At 51.0% G+C, this 15,192-nt stretch overlaps 1 protein-coding gene and 3 long non-coding RNA genes across 4 annotated transcripts; 2 read left to right on the plus strand and 2 right to left on the minus strand.

The window, feature by feature from the left end:
• The first annotated feature begins 1,162 nt into the window (after positions 1–1,162).
• Positions 1,163–3,177, plus strand: NKX2-5 (NK2 homeobox 5). The gene is made up of 2 exons (XM_066329365.1): positions 1,163–1,945; positions 2,570–3,177. Exons 1-2 carry the CDS (start codon positions 1,672–1,674, stop codon positions 3,175–3,177), a joined length of 882 nt encoding a protein of 293 aa, XP_066185462.1. The 5' UTR covers positions 1,163–1,671.
• A 7,565-nt stretch (positions 3,178–10,742) lies between these two features.
• On the minus strand, positions 10,743–13,493 carry LOC136367312 (uncharacterized). Its single transcript, XR_010744675.1, has 2 exons — positions 13,237–13,493; positions 10,743–11,592 (listed from the first exon to the last, which is right to left on the minus strand). It is a non-coding gene; the product is annotated as an uncharacterized lncRNA (long non-coding RNA).
• Positions 13,494–14,006: 513 nt separating this feature from the next.
• Positions 14,007–14,996, plus strand: LOC136367314 (uncharacterized). Its single transcript, XR_010744677.1, has 2 exons — positions 14,007–14,162; positions 14,828–14,996. It is a non-coding gene; the product is annotated as an uncharacterized lncRNA (long non-coding RNA).
• On the minus strand, positions 14,675–15,192 carry LOC136367313 (uncharacterized). The gene is made up of 2 exons (XR_010744676.1): positions 15,036–15,192; positions 14,675–14,933 (listed from the first exon to the last, which is right to left on the minus strand). It is a non-coding gene; the product is annotated as an uncharacterized lncRNA (long non-coding RNA).

The following is a 15,192-nucleotide window of genomic DNA, read 5'->3' on the forward strand; positions in this document are numbered from 1 at the left end:
CAGAAAGCCCGCGGACGGTGAGGAGCGCCGCAAACACTCCGCAAAGTCCCTCCACAGGCCCCTCTTTGGGGCTGTCCCTCCACATCCCTCTTTGGGGCTGTCCCCACCATCCCCGGCCACTTCTCCCTTTCTCCTCCATCCATCCCCCGCGGGTATTTCCCAGGGAATTCTGCAGGAAACGCAGCCGCGAAGATGGAGCTGGCCGACCCCTCCCCTCGTTAAATGACAATATTTCGGGTCTCCCCATCGTCATCGCCAGATCCGGGGCTGGTTCTCCAACAAACCGCTCCCGGCTGCAGCGAGCGCTGGGGATGCTGCGGCTCCATCGCCCGCAAAAACATCCAGGATTGAATTCTCCGGGCTGCCAAGCCATGAAATCTCGGAGGGCAGCGGCGGGTCCGTCCTGCTGGGGGTGGTCACCTTTCCAGCCGCCCCGAGGGTCCCTTCCTGCGGGAGGAGAGAGGATTTGCCCAGCTGTGACCCCGGGGGCTCAGCCAAGGACCCCCCAAAATCCACCGCAGCTCTTTAGGGTTTCTCTGCTCTGCTCCCACCGAGCCCATCCCCGTGCCTCTCTCGGTCGGGTGCTGGAGCGCTAAAGGAGATTCTTGATGTAATTTTTTTTTCTTTTTTTTTTTTCTCGTCACCCTAACCCACAAAACCCCGAACCGCCCCTCCGCAGCCTGCGATTTTGCAGCTAAGGTTTATTTTAGCGGCTCCACGGGAGTTAAATGAATGAGCCCCACCTCTGCCGCATGAAGCCCGGGCCATGTCCCCACCCGAGCTGCGGGGACCCGGCCGGGGACAGCGGCCCCTCGCTTTATTTACTCCTCTCTTACCCCTGTACATTCTGCAATACCTTCACCCGCGCTTGTAGTGGTTGATTTTTAATTTTTTTTTCCCCCCTCCAGATAGTGCCGCTTTTTTGTTTGAAAGCTTTACAAACAAACGAGAGGAAAACCCAATCGGCATTTCCCTCTCCAAAGCCAGGCAGAGGCTGCTCAGGGTCTCTCTGCTATAAACTGAATTTTGCGATCACTGTCCCTGAGCGCGGATTTCCCCTCGAGCGCGCTTCGCACAGCAGTGACCTCCCGTTTTTTAGTTCCTGCCATCGGATATTGCAGAATACTAAAAACGAAACCTCCGTTCTCTCGCTTAAAAAAAAAAAAAATTATTAAATCAGCACATATTTGGTTGATGGTTTCCTCCCGGCCTGTTTATTTAATCTGACTGTATGATAGATAGAGTCAGATAGTGACTTTGCGCGCATTAGGCCTTTTTTTTTTTTTTTTTCCTCTTTTTTTTTTCTTTTTGTTTCAAATGGATGAACGAACCCGCCGCCTCAGAGCCGGGATAAATGCAGTGCCGCCCCTTTAAAAGAGCCGAGCTGTTTTTGAGATGTATTACTATATTAGGTGACATGGAACTTTGCATCTCTCATACCATCACGCCAATGTTGGCCAATAGAAAGCTAAAGTCACCCAAAAACTGCCTAGTCCCTCCTTCCCCAGGCCTTATGGTCCGCTCCTACCTGGCGGCAGTGCACAATCAGGGCTGCCACTGTCGGGACTGCTATGTGCCCCCTCCGGGAGCCCACCACTGCTCCACCTTGGCCTCTCCCCACCTCCTTTTCCATGACCCTGGGCTGCGGCCGCTGTCCTGCTGCCCTCCGCAATGTTTCCTAGCCCTGTGACAACCACTCCCTTCTCGGTGAAGGATATCCTGAACCTGGAGCAGCAGCAGCAGGGCGGGCTGGGCTCCATGGAGCTGGCCTCGCCGTCCTGTATGTTGGCCACCTTCAAGCAGGAGGCGTTCGGAGCCGAGCCTCCGGCTCTGCCCGAGGAGCTGCCCGAGCCTCCCCCCGGCAAAACCGCCTTCCCCGGCTCCTACTACGGGAAAAGCTACGTGGAGATGGACTCGGCCAAGGAGGCCAAGGCGGATAAGAAAGGTAAAGGCGAGCGCTGGGGCGGCGGGGCTGGGGGAGAAAAGGAGGGCAGGGGGATGGTGATCCCTTCGGGGGCTCGGCCGGGGGTCCCCGGGGCTGCGGGGGACAGGGGACAGCGCGGGGCTGTGCTCGGGGATGGGTGAGCGGCAGCATCTTCATCCCTCACCGAGGGCAGGGACCCACCGAACCCGGCACGGAGAGCCCCGGGCGGGACGGGCAGAGCCCCGGGGTGACAGCGAGGCCTCGGGTTTGGACACAAACCAGGTGACAAATGTGATTCCTCACTCGCTCCGAGCTCGGGGTGGGCATCAGCACAAAGCTGAAATAAATCCAGGCTGGGTCGAGACTCACATCGGTGCACGGGGCACTGTGTTTTCACAGTGTTTTGTTGTTTTCGAACGAAAAACAGAAGGGAAATTTGCTGAAGAGGTACCAAAAGAGCAGGGCCGGTCCCGTGGCTGCAGGAGCGGGTGGCCACAGCGGCCTGCGAGGCCGAGGAACAGCCAGGGCTCACTCACGTTGTGTCCTCTTTATAAAATATAGATTTATAATATTTTTGTACCATTTTTCCTCCCCTCCAACCTTTTTTTTTTTTTTTTTTCCCTTCGCCCGTTTGTTTTGCTGCAGAGCTGTGTTCCCTACACAAGAGCCTGGAGCAGGAGAAAAGAGACCTGGAAGATCCCGAGCGCCCCAGACAGAGGAAAAGGAGGAAACCTCGCGTCCTCTTTTCTCAAGCCCAAGTGTACGAACTGGAGAGAAGGTTCAAGCAGCAGAAATACCTCTCGGCCCCCGAGAGGGACCACCTAGCCAACGTCCTAAAGCTCACCTCCACGCAGGTGAAAATCTGGTTCCAGAACCGAAGGTACAAATGCAAAAGGCAGAGGCAGGACCAGACGCTGGAAATGGTGGGGATCCCTCCCCCGCGGCGGATCGCGGTGCCGGTGCTGGTCCGCGATGGGAAGCCCTGCCTGGGGGAATCATCCCCTTACAGCTCGCCCTACAATGTCAGCATTAACCCCTACAGCTACAACGCCTACCCCGCGTACACCAACTACAACAGCCCCGCCTGCAACGCCAACTACAACTGCAGCTACCCCTCCATGCAGCCCATGCAGCCCTCGGCGCCGGCCAACAACTTCATGAACTTCGGCGTGGGGGACTTGAATTCGGTGCAAACGCCCATCCCGCAGGGCAACGCGGGCATCTCCACCTTGCACGGCATCCGAGCCTGGTAGAGCCGCGCCCGCCGGGGATGGAGGGGCTGCGGCCGCGCCTGCCAGCCGGGCTCGGGGACATTTCCAGGCCGCCGGGGTTGAGGATGGTTCGGTGGAGCATCCCGGCGGATCTCACGAGTGTGGTAGACACGGACGAGGCGGGTTTTCGGTATTTCGTGCGGAGCCAGGCAGGCACCGGAGGGGGATGCCCGCGTTTCTCGGCCCCCTCTCGCTCCCTGTCAGGGTTTTCACCCTGATAATTCCCCTCCTTCCCTCCTACAAACCAGCCAGTAATTTGGAGTGACTTGTTCGCAACAACACCCAGCCAAGCCCTGCAAGTCTCTCTCTCTCTCTCCCCACCCTTTTTTTTTTTTTTTTTTTTAACCTTTTACTCTATACTAATTATTATTGACAACCACATTTAATTTTTGCACTTCCCGTACGGTCCCCGCTGTTCGGTCAGTTCGGCATCTCGGCAGCGCCAGGTGTCCCTTACGAGGCTGCCACTGCCGGCCTGGGCAGGGACGAGGACTGACAGACAGACAGACAGACAGACAGAGTGCCAGCCCAGGCCGGCCGAGGGACACAGACACTCCGGCCCGCCAGGTCCCGTAGGGTTCTGCACTAAAACGTGAGTTAGTATGGAAATGCACTGCCCGCCCCTTCGTACGTGTTGCCCTTTGCTGTACAAGCTGACGGAGATCAGCGAGTTGTCATTAAAGAGAGTGGCTGAACCTCGGCGTCCCTTGGCGTTCTTGAGCATCGCGGACATCCCGGCAGGGACGGAGGGACAGAGGGGACTCTCCCTGCCCGCCCCCGGAGCCTTTCCCTGCCCGTCCCCCCGGGTTTGGGTAGCCCTCCCCTGCCTTCGGCGTTCCCGTTTTTGCCGCCTGCAAATGATGTTTGTATTTTAAGGATTTTTTAAAAAAAAAAATTTTCAAGCCGCGTTTCGAGCTCTCAGCTTGGCAGAACCGCTGAGCGTGTCGCTGGGCTGGCATCGGGATCGGGATGGGGATCTGGACCGACCCCGTCGTTCCCAGTCTCCGGGAGCGTGGGGCTGATTTATTCCCTGCAAGGAGAAGCATCGACACCCCAAGTCATAACCCAAAGCCCCCAAACTGTCCCCAGCCCATCGGCGGGAGGTGTCCTCAGCCCCTCCCCGTCCTGTCCCCACGGGGAGAGACCCAAAGGACCCTCCTGTGTCCCCAAAACAGCCCAGGGACAGCCAGCGGGGCTCCCCAGCGCCCGGCTCCTGCCTCTGCTCTGCCTCAGCCCCTCGGCCGCTTTTACGGTAGTCGCTATCAAATGTCAATTATTGGGAGTGAGAAACAACAAACATTGTAATTCAGCGCAGTCACAACATCCTCCGAGAGTGTCTGAGGCCGTCCGGCCGGTGACAGGGCGATTAAGGGGACCTGCAACCCCCCCTGCCTATCGCCCCATCAGTAAACAGGGATGGAGACAGGGTGGCTGTGGCGCTGGGACAGAGGATGAAAGGCTGCCGGGAAATGGGAGCTGCAGGCGGCCTCTCTCCTGCCTCCCAGCCCCACACACCGCCCGAGGTAGGATTGCACGGATAAAAAGCTCCCAACCTCCTCCCGATGCCTGCGAAGGCCAAAGAGGAGCGCTGGGTGCTGCTCACAGAGCCCCTAATGCTCTGTGAGGCTCAGGGCTGGGCAAAGACGGACCTTCAGCCTCATCCCAAGGGGAATCTGCCTCGGGAATTCACCCCAGAGAGCCCCAGGGACACGGGGTCTGTGACAAGGGGACCAGGCTCTGGCAGCCTGAGGCAGGGGACGGGGCACCTGGGCAGGGCAGAGAGAAGCCAAGGGCACTTCTCCTCCTGTGAAACCATCTCCAAGGCTCCACGAGGACACGGGATCCAGATGAGGCAGGCGGCAGATCAAGCAGAAAACGCCTGAAGAGGGCCAAGGGTGTGCCAAGAACTCCAGAGAAAGAGAATGGAGTGGGGCAGGAGAAAGCTGAAGGGTTTAAACCGGGGAGTGGTGGGGGGCAAGCACAGTTTGGGGACACGGTTTGTCTGGGCTGTCCAATGGTGACAATGGTGACAATGGTGACAATGGGGACAGTGGTGCAGTGCCACTCCTGCTGTCACCACTGCAGAGCTCAGCCAGGGTCAGGGAGCCCTCAGAGGGAGGACAAGGCCTGAGGTAACATGGGGCAGGCATTAAGATTGAGAAACTGGCCCTGAGCAGGGCCCTTCATTCAGCGGACAAACAGGACAGACAACAGGGAAACTTCAGGCAAAGCCACGGGAAAAAGCAACTCCCCACATCAACACAGAACTCACATACTCCCAACATCCTTTCCTTCCCTCAGACCCCCTTATTTTCTTCAAACGTGTTTATTTTCCTCCCACAACAACTCAGAGCTACAGCTACCAGAGAACTCCGAGTGTCCGGTGGGATTTTCCCTGCAGTGGCTGCTCTGGGCACCAGCTCTGGGTCTGATTCCAGGGCTGTGCTGTGCTCCCTCTCAGCAGGGATGAATATCCCACAGCTCCTGCTCACACGCTGCCCTCCTCCCCAGGCTTCCCTGCTCCTGCGGGAATTGCATCACCAGCAGATGCTGGGCAGGATAAGACAATTCCTGACTTCAGTTCAAACTGGGGCTGGGGAGCAGCAGCCGGAGCCTTGGAGCGGGTTCAGGAGGTGATTTTGGCAGAGGACACGAGCGCAGCTGGCTGAGGCCGGGCGGGCAGCGCTGCCAGGGGCAGCAGCAATTAAAGACCTTCCATTAGCCGGATTAATGAGAAGTGCAAGGAGACACGGGAGGAATGAACCCCCAGCGCGCTGATACCGGCCAAGGAGCGCTCCCTGTGTTCCCATTCCTCCTATTCCTGTGCCTCATTTCCAGCTGCAGCCCCACAGCAGCTCAGCGCACAGGGTCAGGCTGGGGCAAAAGGTCCCCCCAGAATTTCCAAAAGCACCGGGGATGTGCTCCTCTGAGCCCAGCTCTCCGAAAAGCTCAGAAAAACCTCACGTATCAAATGGGACCTGCTCCTGTCTCAGCCTGAAGAGTTTCCCATCCCTAGAGCAGCAAGACAAGGCTGTGCTCAGGAAAGTTGTTCCAGAGGGAAGTGCAGGATCGTGGCGTTTCCCCAGGGAACCTGAAATCAGGGATCCTCCCAGTGCCCGGGGGCATGCTGAGGGCTGTAGGAAAAAAAGCTTTTAGTAAGATTTGCACTTGGATTTGATGTCGCTCTTCCCTCCGATTTTTTGGGGAATTTTTTTGGGAATGCCCGTGCAGCCTGGCACTGGCATTCACGGCTCTGTTCAAACCCAGGGGTGGTGTTTTTTTTTTATTATTATTATTATTATTATTATTGATAATTCAGTGTCCCAACTCCACCTGAAGGTGACAGGGCGAGAGAAGCTCAGCGCTCTTGAGACAAAACTGCACGTGGCAAGTTTACCCAAACTCTCTGGAATTCACACAATTTGTACAGGAACAAGTTGTCAGCTGCAGGGGACTGATACCAAATCCCTCGCCTTTAGCAGTTTTGTCGGAACTGAAGTAATTGTTTTTCCCAAAAAAACAAAACCCAAAAAACACCCGTGCCGTTCCTAAAGCGCCAGATTTTTATTCCTTAAGTTCAAGGAGTTTTCACGTCGGAAGTTTTTCTCTGGAGTCCGAAAACAAGATACGGTCGTGGCAGGAATGAAGTGTTTCAATGTTCCTGAGCAGCTCGGCAGGAAAACAACAGATCAACAGCCCTGTCTCTCCCCAGCCCCTAATTCATCTCCCTGACATCAGTTTAGATCAGTATCAGCAGTAAGTGATTTCTTGTTAATGGGGATTATTAAGAAGAATCAACACCTTTAAAATGCCGCTCCAAAAGCGAGAACGGGATGGGCTTTCAGGCTGGAGCCCGATTTTTCATCCCTGGGTGGTTTGTTATTGCCTAAACCACGAAATAAACGCTACGTTTTGTCGCAGGGAAGGGAAGCGGAGATTTCTCCCGGAGATGGAGCGCTGGGAACTCGTTTGTGAAAGTTCATCAATCAAGGTTTAGCGAAGTGACACAGAGCACATTACTCGAAGATCTCTACCTGCCTGCTGCAGTCATTTTAAACCCGGCCACTCCGGCGTTTCAGGCAGCAAGAGAGACCCATTTAGAGACAAGATCCTGCTGAGCAGCCCATCGGCCACATTTGCTATTGTAGTCCTGCACCGGCTGGCCCCAGAGCGCTGCTGGAGCTGATGGGGTGAGCAAAACCACGAGTTCCTCTGCCTCGGCAGGAAGGAGCTGCTGGGACTTCAAATGAAATAGAAATTATTTCAATTTTTATTGAAATATAAATATTTCCATCGATCAGCCTGGATGAACATGCTGAGATAGGAAAGAAACTCTTTCTGAGTGCCCAGGAAGAGAAATTCCCATTAGAAGGGCAAAGCACTTTTAAACCAGCTCTGAGTGTGAGCAGTGGGAGCACTGATTCCACTGAGGCAGTAACGCATCTCTTAGCTCATCCTTGCTTAAAATAAAACATTTTTTTGGTGTCAACAAAGAATCACAGTCAATTGGCTAAGCCACAGGTCCAAGCTTGGCGTTTTTCCAGCCCCATTAGAGAGGGGCTTGGTGTTTGCAGCAGGTTCAGCTCAGTCCTGAGGTTTTCCCACACAATTTGCAGAGTTCACTCAATGGTTTGGAGGGCTGGAAAAATAAATTGTCCATAAAAAACCAAACAAACACGCCTTGTAAATGGGAATAAACCCCTTGGTGGTCAAAATAATTTTATTTCTTAGGGTCGATTAAGATTAATTGGTCTTGAAGGGACACCTTGGAGCTAAATAATTACTTGTGGAGATGGGTGAGATGAAGGGCACTGCAGTGGAGTGGGCAAGGTCTGGAGTCAACATGCTCAAATGGGGGGGAAAAAAAGCAGATTTGTTGAGTATTTCAAATTTTGTGACCTGCTCTCTAAACTAGTCAGTAGGAAACAAACCGAATTTAAAAAGTCATTTTAGAGTTTTAGTCCCAGAACCAACAAATCCAGTTGTTGAACAAGTTATTAACTTCCACAGTTCAAACCACCTGCTCTCAAACATTTCTCCGGGGTTTCTGTGCATTTGGAGCAGGATTTGGTGCTCTCTGCTGCCACAAAAACACACCAGAGTTTATCACAGCAGACATCTCCTAAATAGATTGCATTGTCCTCCAGCATAAGCTGGGAATAAATCACAATACCGACTCCTAGAAATTGTCCCCAAACCCCACCTTCCTGGCCCAGGATGTTTTTGTGCTCTTTATTATCTGTGCAGAAGAAAAGCTTCTGTCAGAGCAGCGGAGGAGCAGCACACGGACAGGGGCAGCGCTGGCCGGGAGCAAGAGGAGCCATTCAAAAACAGATCACAAAAAAATCCCAAAAAACCAAAAAAAAATCACTCTAAAAATCATGCTCATTTCAGCCAAATAAGCAAGTTTCTCACATTTTTAAGCACCAAAAAAAAGTTAGGATGAAAACCTACTGCCTCTGCTTCAGCAAAGCTGATGGTATTTAAGTATTTAAGATGGTATTTCTGCTGTTTCACAGGAGGAAAATTGAAATCTCGCTTGACTCCTGGTCTCGTGTGGCGCTTTCAGCATCGTGCAGCATCAGCTGCTGCTCCCCTCGGAGCCAGGTCCAGATCCAGCCTGCAATTACACACTTCACTTTACAGACGTGCCTAATCCCACTGGAGATTCCAGGGAGCCGCGGTGACACTCTGCTCTGCTGGCACCGTCCCGTGCTGAGGCTCCAGTGTCCTCCCGCTGTTTATCGCTGGGTCTGAGGGTTACAGGAGTTTTCCTGTTTGTTCTGGGTTTTTATTTGGGTTACACCAGCCAATTCCATGCCCGGGAAATGATGCATCCGTGGGGATTGCAGGAGTCTCCCCATCCTGGAGCCACGAATACTGCTCAGAATGAGGGTTCCTCACTGCTGCCTTTAGGATCAGCCCTTTCCAAGCAATGCCAAAAAGTTGCTTTATTTACCCATAATTCTGGGTATCATTTAAGAAATTCTGGGTATAATTAAAAAAATTAAAGTATAATTGAAGTATAATTGCTGCCATAAAAAGAGATGCCCAACCTTATCTGCCATCCAACACACACAGAGAACAGATCTGTGAAAAGAAAATCCCCTTTTAGATGCACAGAGAGAAAAAATAAATTTAAAAAAGCCACCAAACCCAAACCAGTGAGAGCTGCTGATTATGAGTTTCTCTGAGAGCCAGGCCAGAGGTGACCATTTGCCTGGTTAGACACCATTTCAGAGTCCTCCAATACATGTCACCTTGAGACTAGAAACCTAAACAACTTCTTGTACAACAAGGCATTTAAACTGGAAATCAACTTTTCCACTCGAGTAGTAGCATCATCCACGGCATTTCATTTTGGTACCCACGAAGATGATTTCCCATGTGCCAAGGTGAACATTTTGCATTTTTCCCTACCAAAAACCCCAAAAGTAAGAGCACACGAGAGAACCATGTGTGTGCTCCACCTGGAACAACACGGGAGGTTGCAGATTAAATTCTAAATATCCTCTTCAATTTTCTTCCTTCCCTTCCCACTTCTCCAGTCCTGTTTGCTTCTATATTCTGGCTGTGAAAACGCCCTGCTCTGCCCCTTTGATCAGCTCCCGCAGAGCTCCTTTCATGTCCTGCTGTCTTCATTAGGTCCCGTTTTAATTGCCGGGACAGACAGGTGCTGCAAGGTCACAGAGGGAGATGATGGATGGCTCCGGGCAGCCTCTGTGCAGATGACAACCCCCCAAAAATCCTCCTGTGGGGCACAACCCTGGCCTTGGGCTGGGGATCAGCAGGGTGCAGCCCCCCAGGACCTATTTTGGGTCCTGGCAGGGATCATTTCCCCACCGCACGTCCTCGGTTTTCGGGTTAGATTTTCTGAGCCGCACACGCGGAGTTGTTTGTCTGAGCACCGCCGTCCCTGAGAGGATCAGCATTTCACAGCCCAGGGAAATGAAACGTCCAGAAACAGGAACTGAACTCGGGTAAAAGGCAGGAGTGAGGTTCTGCCTGGGAATGGAGAGGCCGTTTAAGCAATTAATTCCCATTTACATCAGCTTGTTATTAAGATAAGATCACAAATATTGTAGATTTTGGTGCGTGTCTTCAAAATTCCCTAGCCCAATGCTTCCAGAAATATTTTTTGAGATCATTCCTGTTTTATCAACCAAGAAAACAACATCCTATTCACTTCTGAGGGGAATTAAAGTAGAGGCTGTTCAAAATCAGTTGAGAGAAGCAGTGTGGGCTTCATACCTTCATTCTGCATTTTTAATTTTTCCTTAAATACAGAATTGATGACTGGATTTGTTTTTTTCTTTGAGTCACTGACATTTTGTGGGAAACTTCTTGCAGAAAAGAAAAAAATCTTCAATAAAAATCAGTCTGGGAAAATGCAGCTCTGCAGACTGCTTGTCATTGCTGCAGCATCTACTTCTTGTTGCTTTACCTTTTGGGTTTTTTTTTTTTTTTGGTTGTTTTTTGTTTTTTTGGGGTTTTTTTTGTTTTTTTTTTTTTTTTTTTTTTTTTGGTTAAACTCAAAAGCTTTGAGGTTTTGGAATCGAGAAGCCAGTTTTAATTGTAGCTGTGACATTTGTGGGATATTGAGATGGTCGTTTCACCTCACGTATGGCATCACAGAGGCAAAGTTCGAGTGAGGAACAGGGACCCTCCATCGCCTGGAAAATCCCAGAAATCCCTGCCCTGGACTGCTTGGATGGAAAAAAATGGATGGGGTGAGAAAAGGAAAGGTTTTGCAAAGAGAAGAACCGACTTTTCAAAAGAGAGAAGGCTTTTGCTGCCCTGAGCTAAAGATAGGGTGAGCACAAGCAGCAGCTTTTTAAAGCAGCAGATCCCTCCTTATCACAAACCCCGAGGAGGGAGCAGCACTTCCACACAACGTGGAGTTTCCCGGAGCTTTTCCTCCACTCCAGCATCACCCACGGGGTGAATTGTTCCCGCAGGGACCTGGCAGAACCATCACTGAGCTTCTCCCTCGTTATTATAACCCTGATTTTGTGCCTGGGTACCACGGGCTTGGCCTTCCTTTATCATTTTGACTTTTGACCTTGGTTTGGAGGCGCTCTGCTGTGGCCCCGGCGCTGCTCCATCCCCAGACCTCCTCCCACCCCGGGGATGCTTCACAGGAAGGGCACCGCGGTGATGGATCTGCCAAGACCAAAGGGGTCAAGTTTATGTTGATCTACAGGTGTCAGGAGCGTATTGATCCTCTGAGGAGAGGTCGCCATAAATCCTCAGGGGGATGAAAAGCCCACAGAACCGGCTCGCAGATGTTGCAGGAGGAGCCAGATAAAGGAAAGCGCCCAGCAAGTGTTAACAGACACCCTCAGAGCAGCAGGTGAGGCCACAATCTTATTTTGCTCCAAGTCAGGGTGGCCGAACCTATAAAAAGGTGGAAACATGAAGCAATTCAGGCCCCTGTCAGAGAAAAATAAGCTCTTTTTGTTTTAGCTTGAGCTGGGATGGTTTTGGTTCGCCCAGGACTGGAAACAGCCTCAATACAGAGACTTTCCCCTCTTTGCTCAGCACTCTCCAGTCAGTTCCCTGACAGTGGGGAGTTACACCCACCTCAAAAAGTGCTTTTTCTGCACAATCACAGAATGGGGCGGGTTGGAAGGGACCTGAAAGATAATCTCATTGCACACCCTGCCACGGCCAGGGACACCTTCCACTGTCCCAGGGCACTCCAAGCCCATCCAACCTGTCCTTGGACACTGCCAGGGATCCAGGGGCAGCCACAGCTGCTTTTGGCACCCTGTGCCAGGGCCTCAGCACCCTGACAGGGAACAATTTCCTCCATATAGCTGACCCACATCTCCCCTCTTTGAACTTGAACCCATTCCTCCTTGTCCTGACGCTCCAGTTCCCCATGCAGAGACTCTCTCCCTCTTCCCTTCAGGCTCTGGGAGGTGCTCTGGGGTCTCCACACACCCTTCAGGCTGAACATTCCCAGCTCTCCCAGCTTGTCCCCGAAGGGAAGGTGCTCCAGTCCCCTTATCAGCCTCGTGCCCTCCTCTGGACTTGCTCCAACAATTCCATGTCCTTCTAGAAATAATTTTAGCATGGGACAACTCCGTTGGAAGGGACCTACAAAGACCATCTCATCCAATTCTTTGATTTTGCAGGGGGTAAAAAAAAAAAAAAAAAAAAAAAAAAAAAAAAAAAAAAAAAAAAGAACAAAAAAACCCCACCACTCCACCTTTGGATCAGGTACAACCACAGCAGACAGGTAAAAAGAATCCCCTCCTCTCAATTTCCAGCTCCTCGGGCAGCATTGAAGCTCCCCAAAGCATTTGACAGTGACCAACACACCCCCCGTGACCCCTGGAGCAGGCAGATCTCTCCAGCAGCAGCAGCAGCAGCTCGGGGTTGCTGTAACTGGATGATTTAAGCCCAGCAGCTCTGGCAGAGCGCGATGCTCAATCCCTTTATCGTGTCTCCTCTGCCTGCAGCAGCCAAAGCCAGGGCTAATTTTAAAAAGCAGCGATATGGGGCTGCTGCAGGAACACACGTTGCAGTTGGCTGCTGGGAATTGAAATAGCAATGGGCACAGTTGGATGTTGTGCACTGGCTCTGTGCAGCTGAGTGAAAATGCAGAAGGGTGACCTGCCAGCTTGTGGAAGCCCAAAAATACAAAATAAACCTGACAAGTTACCTTATTTCAGTAATTCTGAGGGATTAATACACCAAAGATTGAAGTAGTTTAAATGAAAACAAGTTAATGATCAAAAGAAAAATATTTTTACCTGACTCTGCTCCTTTGGAAAAATAAATTTTTAGCGTATTAAATCAAGATCAGTGCCTTGCATTTCCTCTCTGGTGAGCAGTGACAGGACCCAAGGGAACGTCTGGAGCTGGGTCAGGAGAGGCTTAGGCTGGATTTTAGGAAAAGGTTTTTCCCCAGAGGATGGTCAGGCACTGTGAATAAAGAACCTTCTCCTAAAATCCAAACTAAACCTCCCCTGGCAGCTTCATTTCTCCCACACCTGACTGTGAACACAAGGCTGGAGAAAGTTTTTAACCCACCCTTGCTGCCTTTATTCCACACCGAGCCCAGCCACGCTGGAATCGGCAGGTCTTTGTTCAGGGACGCAGAACGTTATTTCACAGTGCAGCCTAGTGGTTTCTGCCACGAATGATCGGCTCCTCGAAACGCTTCTCCAGACAGAACCTCCGTGCGGAGTCAATACAGATGACAATAAAATCTGAACTTCCACCACTGCCTGAAATGAGTTAAATAGCAGGGGAAAAAAAAAAAAAAAAAAAAAAAAAAAAAAAAAAAAAAAAAACCACTTTCAACTAATCCCAAGGGTTTCTGACTGCAGATCGTGTACCTCAACAGCCCCATCCCAACCTCCCACTATCAGAAGGCAGGAAAGGCATCACATTGATGCAGCAACCAGGATTTTTCCTCCCCCACCAATGCCAGCGATTGGAACATGGTGCAAGTGGCACTCACAGCTCCTCAGAGCCTCTCCTCTCTCCCAGCACCAGAGCTAACCCAGCTCCGTGCTCACATTTTCTGCCAGCGTGGGGACACCGAGAGTGACAAATCCTCCTCCCCTCCAAAAACCCTTCCAGGCTCCTCTCAGCCTTTCCTTTGCCCCCGAACAGGTTTTTTTGTTTTTTTTTTTTTTTTTTTTTTTTTTTTTTTTTCAGGGATTCCTGCCCTGCTGAGCGTCTCCTCCTTCCTGCTGCCACTTTAGATCGATTTACACATTGATGCAGACACTTTCCAGCACCACAGGTGCCTTGGCAAAGCTCCGCTGCCCTGTGTTTGCCCAAACCAGACAGGCACAAATGAAGGAAACCCTGTTAAAATCTGACAGTGGAAGATGTTAAACCCAAGCCTGAGGCAAAGCTGCTGGACTTTTTTTTTTTTTTTTTCCCCTGTATTTAGAAGGGGGAGAGCAGCCCTTGCTTCTCTGCGATCACCAGATGAAAGGAATCATGTAAGTACTAAGTAGTATTAATAGTCCTGGGCACAATATATATATATGAGAATAATATGGCCAAGCAACCCTTAACAGTTATTTTCCAATAGCAGCATTTGTATAATGCCATCGACACTCAGCTGCTGATAAGCCGGGACACACTTAAGGAATTTTAATAAGCCTTTGAAAAGCTTTAACTGATGCGAATTAAGCCTTGAGATAATTCAGACGCAGGGCTATCATCGTCCTTCAGTTAAAAATAATTGATCTTGGATGTAAAACGTCACATCTTGAGCCCCCCGGAGTACAAAGGCACAGAAAATGTCATTTGTCACCAGCGGTGCCTGGGGCTGATGGACAGGGGACGAGGGACCTCGAGGCTCTGCTCGCCCACAGGAACTTCTCCCGTGGGGTCAGGGACCGCGAATGAACAACCCTCGGGTGATTTTTGTCACAGAGTCACGGAATGGGGTGATTTTTGTCACAGAGTCACGGAATGCAGTGCCCCCGGCCGGGGCAGAAAGAGCCGCTGCTATCCTTTGGCTTTAATCCACCCAAATCGCTCTGCTGCCATTCGCCTCTTGCAGGGGCAGAAGCAAAGTTTTCATACTGAACATCAAAGGGTTTTCTCCCTCCATTAAAAAAAAAAATTAAAAATAAATATTTAGTGTTTGCTGTTGCAGGAGTGAGGTTTTCCCCCCTGGCATTCCCTCACTATCTCGTCTGGAATCCTCTGACAGACACGGTTTTTCTGATAGGGTGATAAGAGCAGGAAACTCTTGTTGAGATCTGCAAAACCCTAAATATAAACCCACATCTCCACAAAAATTACATAACTTTCAGAAATGAGAATGTCAATTCCCACTTGCTGTCTCTCGGCGTGAATATTACCTTATTTATCGCCTGCCAAATTATTTATCATTAAGTCTGTGAAAGATCAGGAACAAAGTTTGGGTCAAAGGCTGCAATTTCCAAAGAAAGAACTATTTCAAACACGTCTGCAGATGAAGAGAATGGTTATTTGGGTTTTCTTCTTCCTCAGTTTTAT

Source organism: Sylvia atricapilla, chromosome 14, assembly GCF_009819655.1.
Source record: "Sylvia atricapilla isolate bSylAtr1 chromosome 14, bSylAtr1.pri, whole genome shotgun sequence".
NCBI classification, from domain to species: domain Eukaryota; kingdom Metazoa; phylum Chordata; class Aves; order Passeriformes; family Sylviidae; genus Sylvia; species Sylvia atricapilla.

Bases quoted from the DNA above. Each gene is read 5' to 3' on its own strand.
- NKX2-5 (XM_066329365.1), top strand. From the start codon at position 1,672: ATGTTTCCTAGCCCTGTGACAACCACTCCCTTCTCGGTGAAGGATATC. The intron at 1,946-2,569 runs GTAAAGGCGAGC...GTTTTGCTGCAG, and splicing joins GGCCAAGGCGGATAAGAAAG to AGCTGTGTTCCCTACACAAG.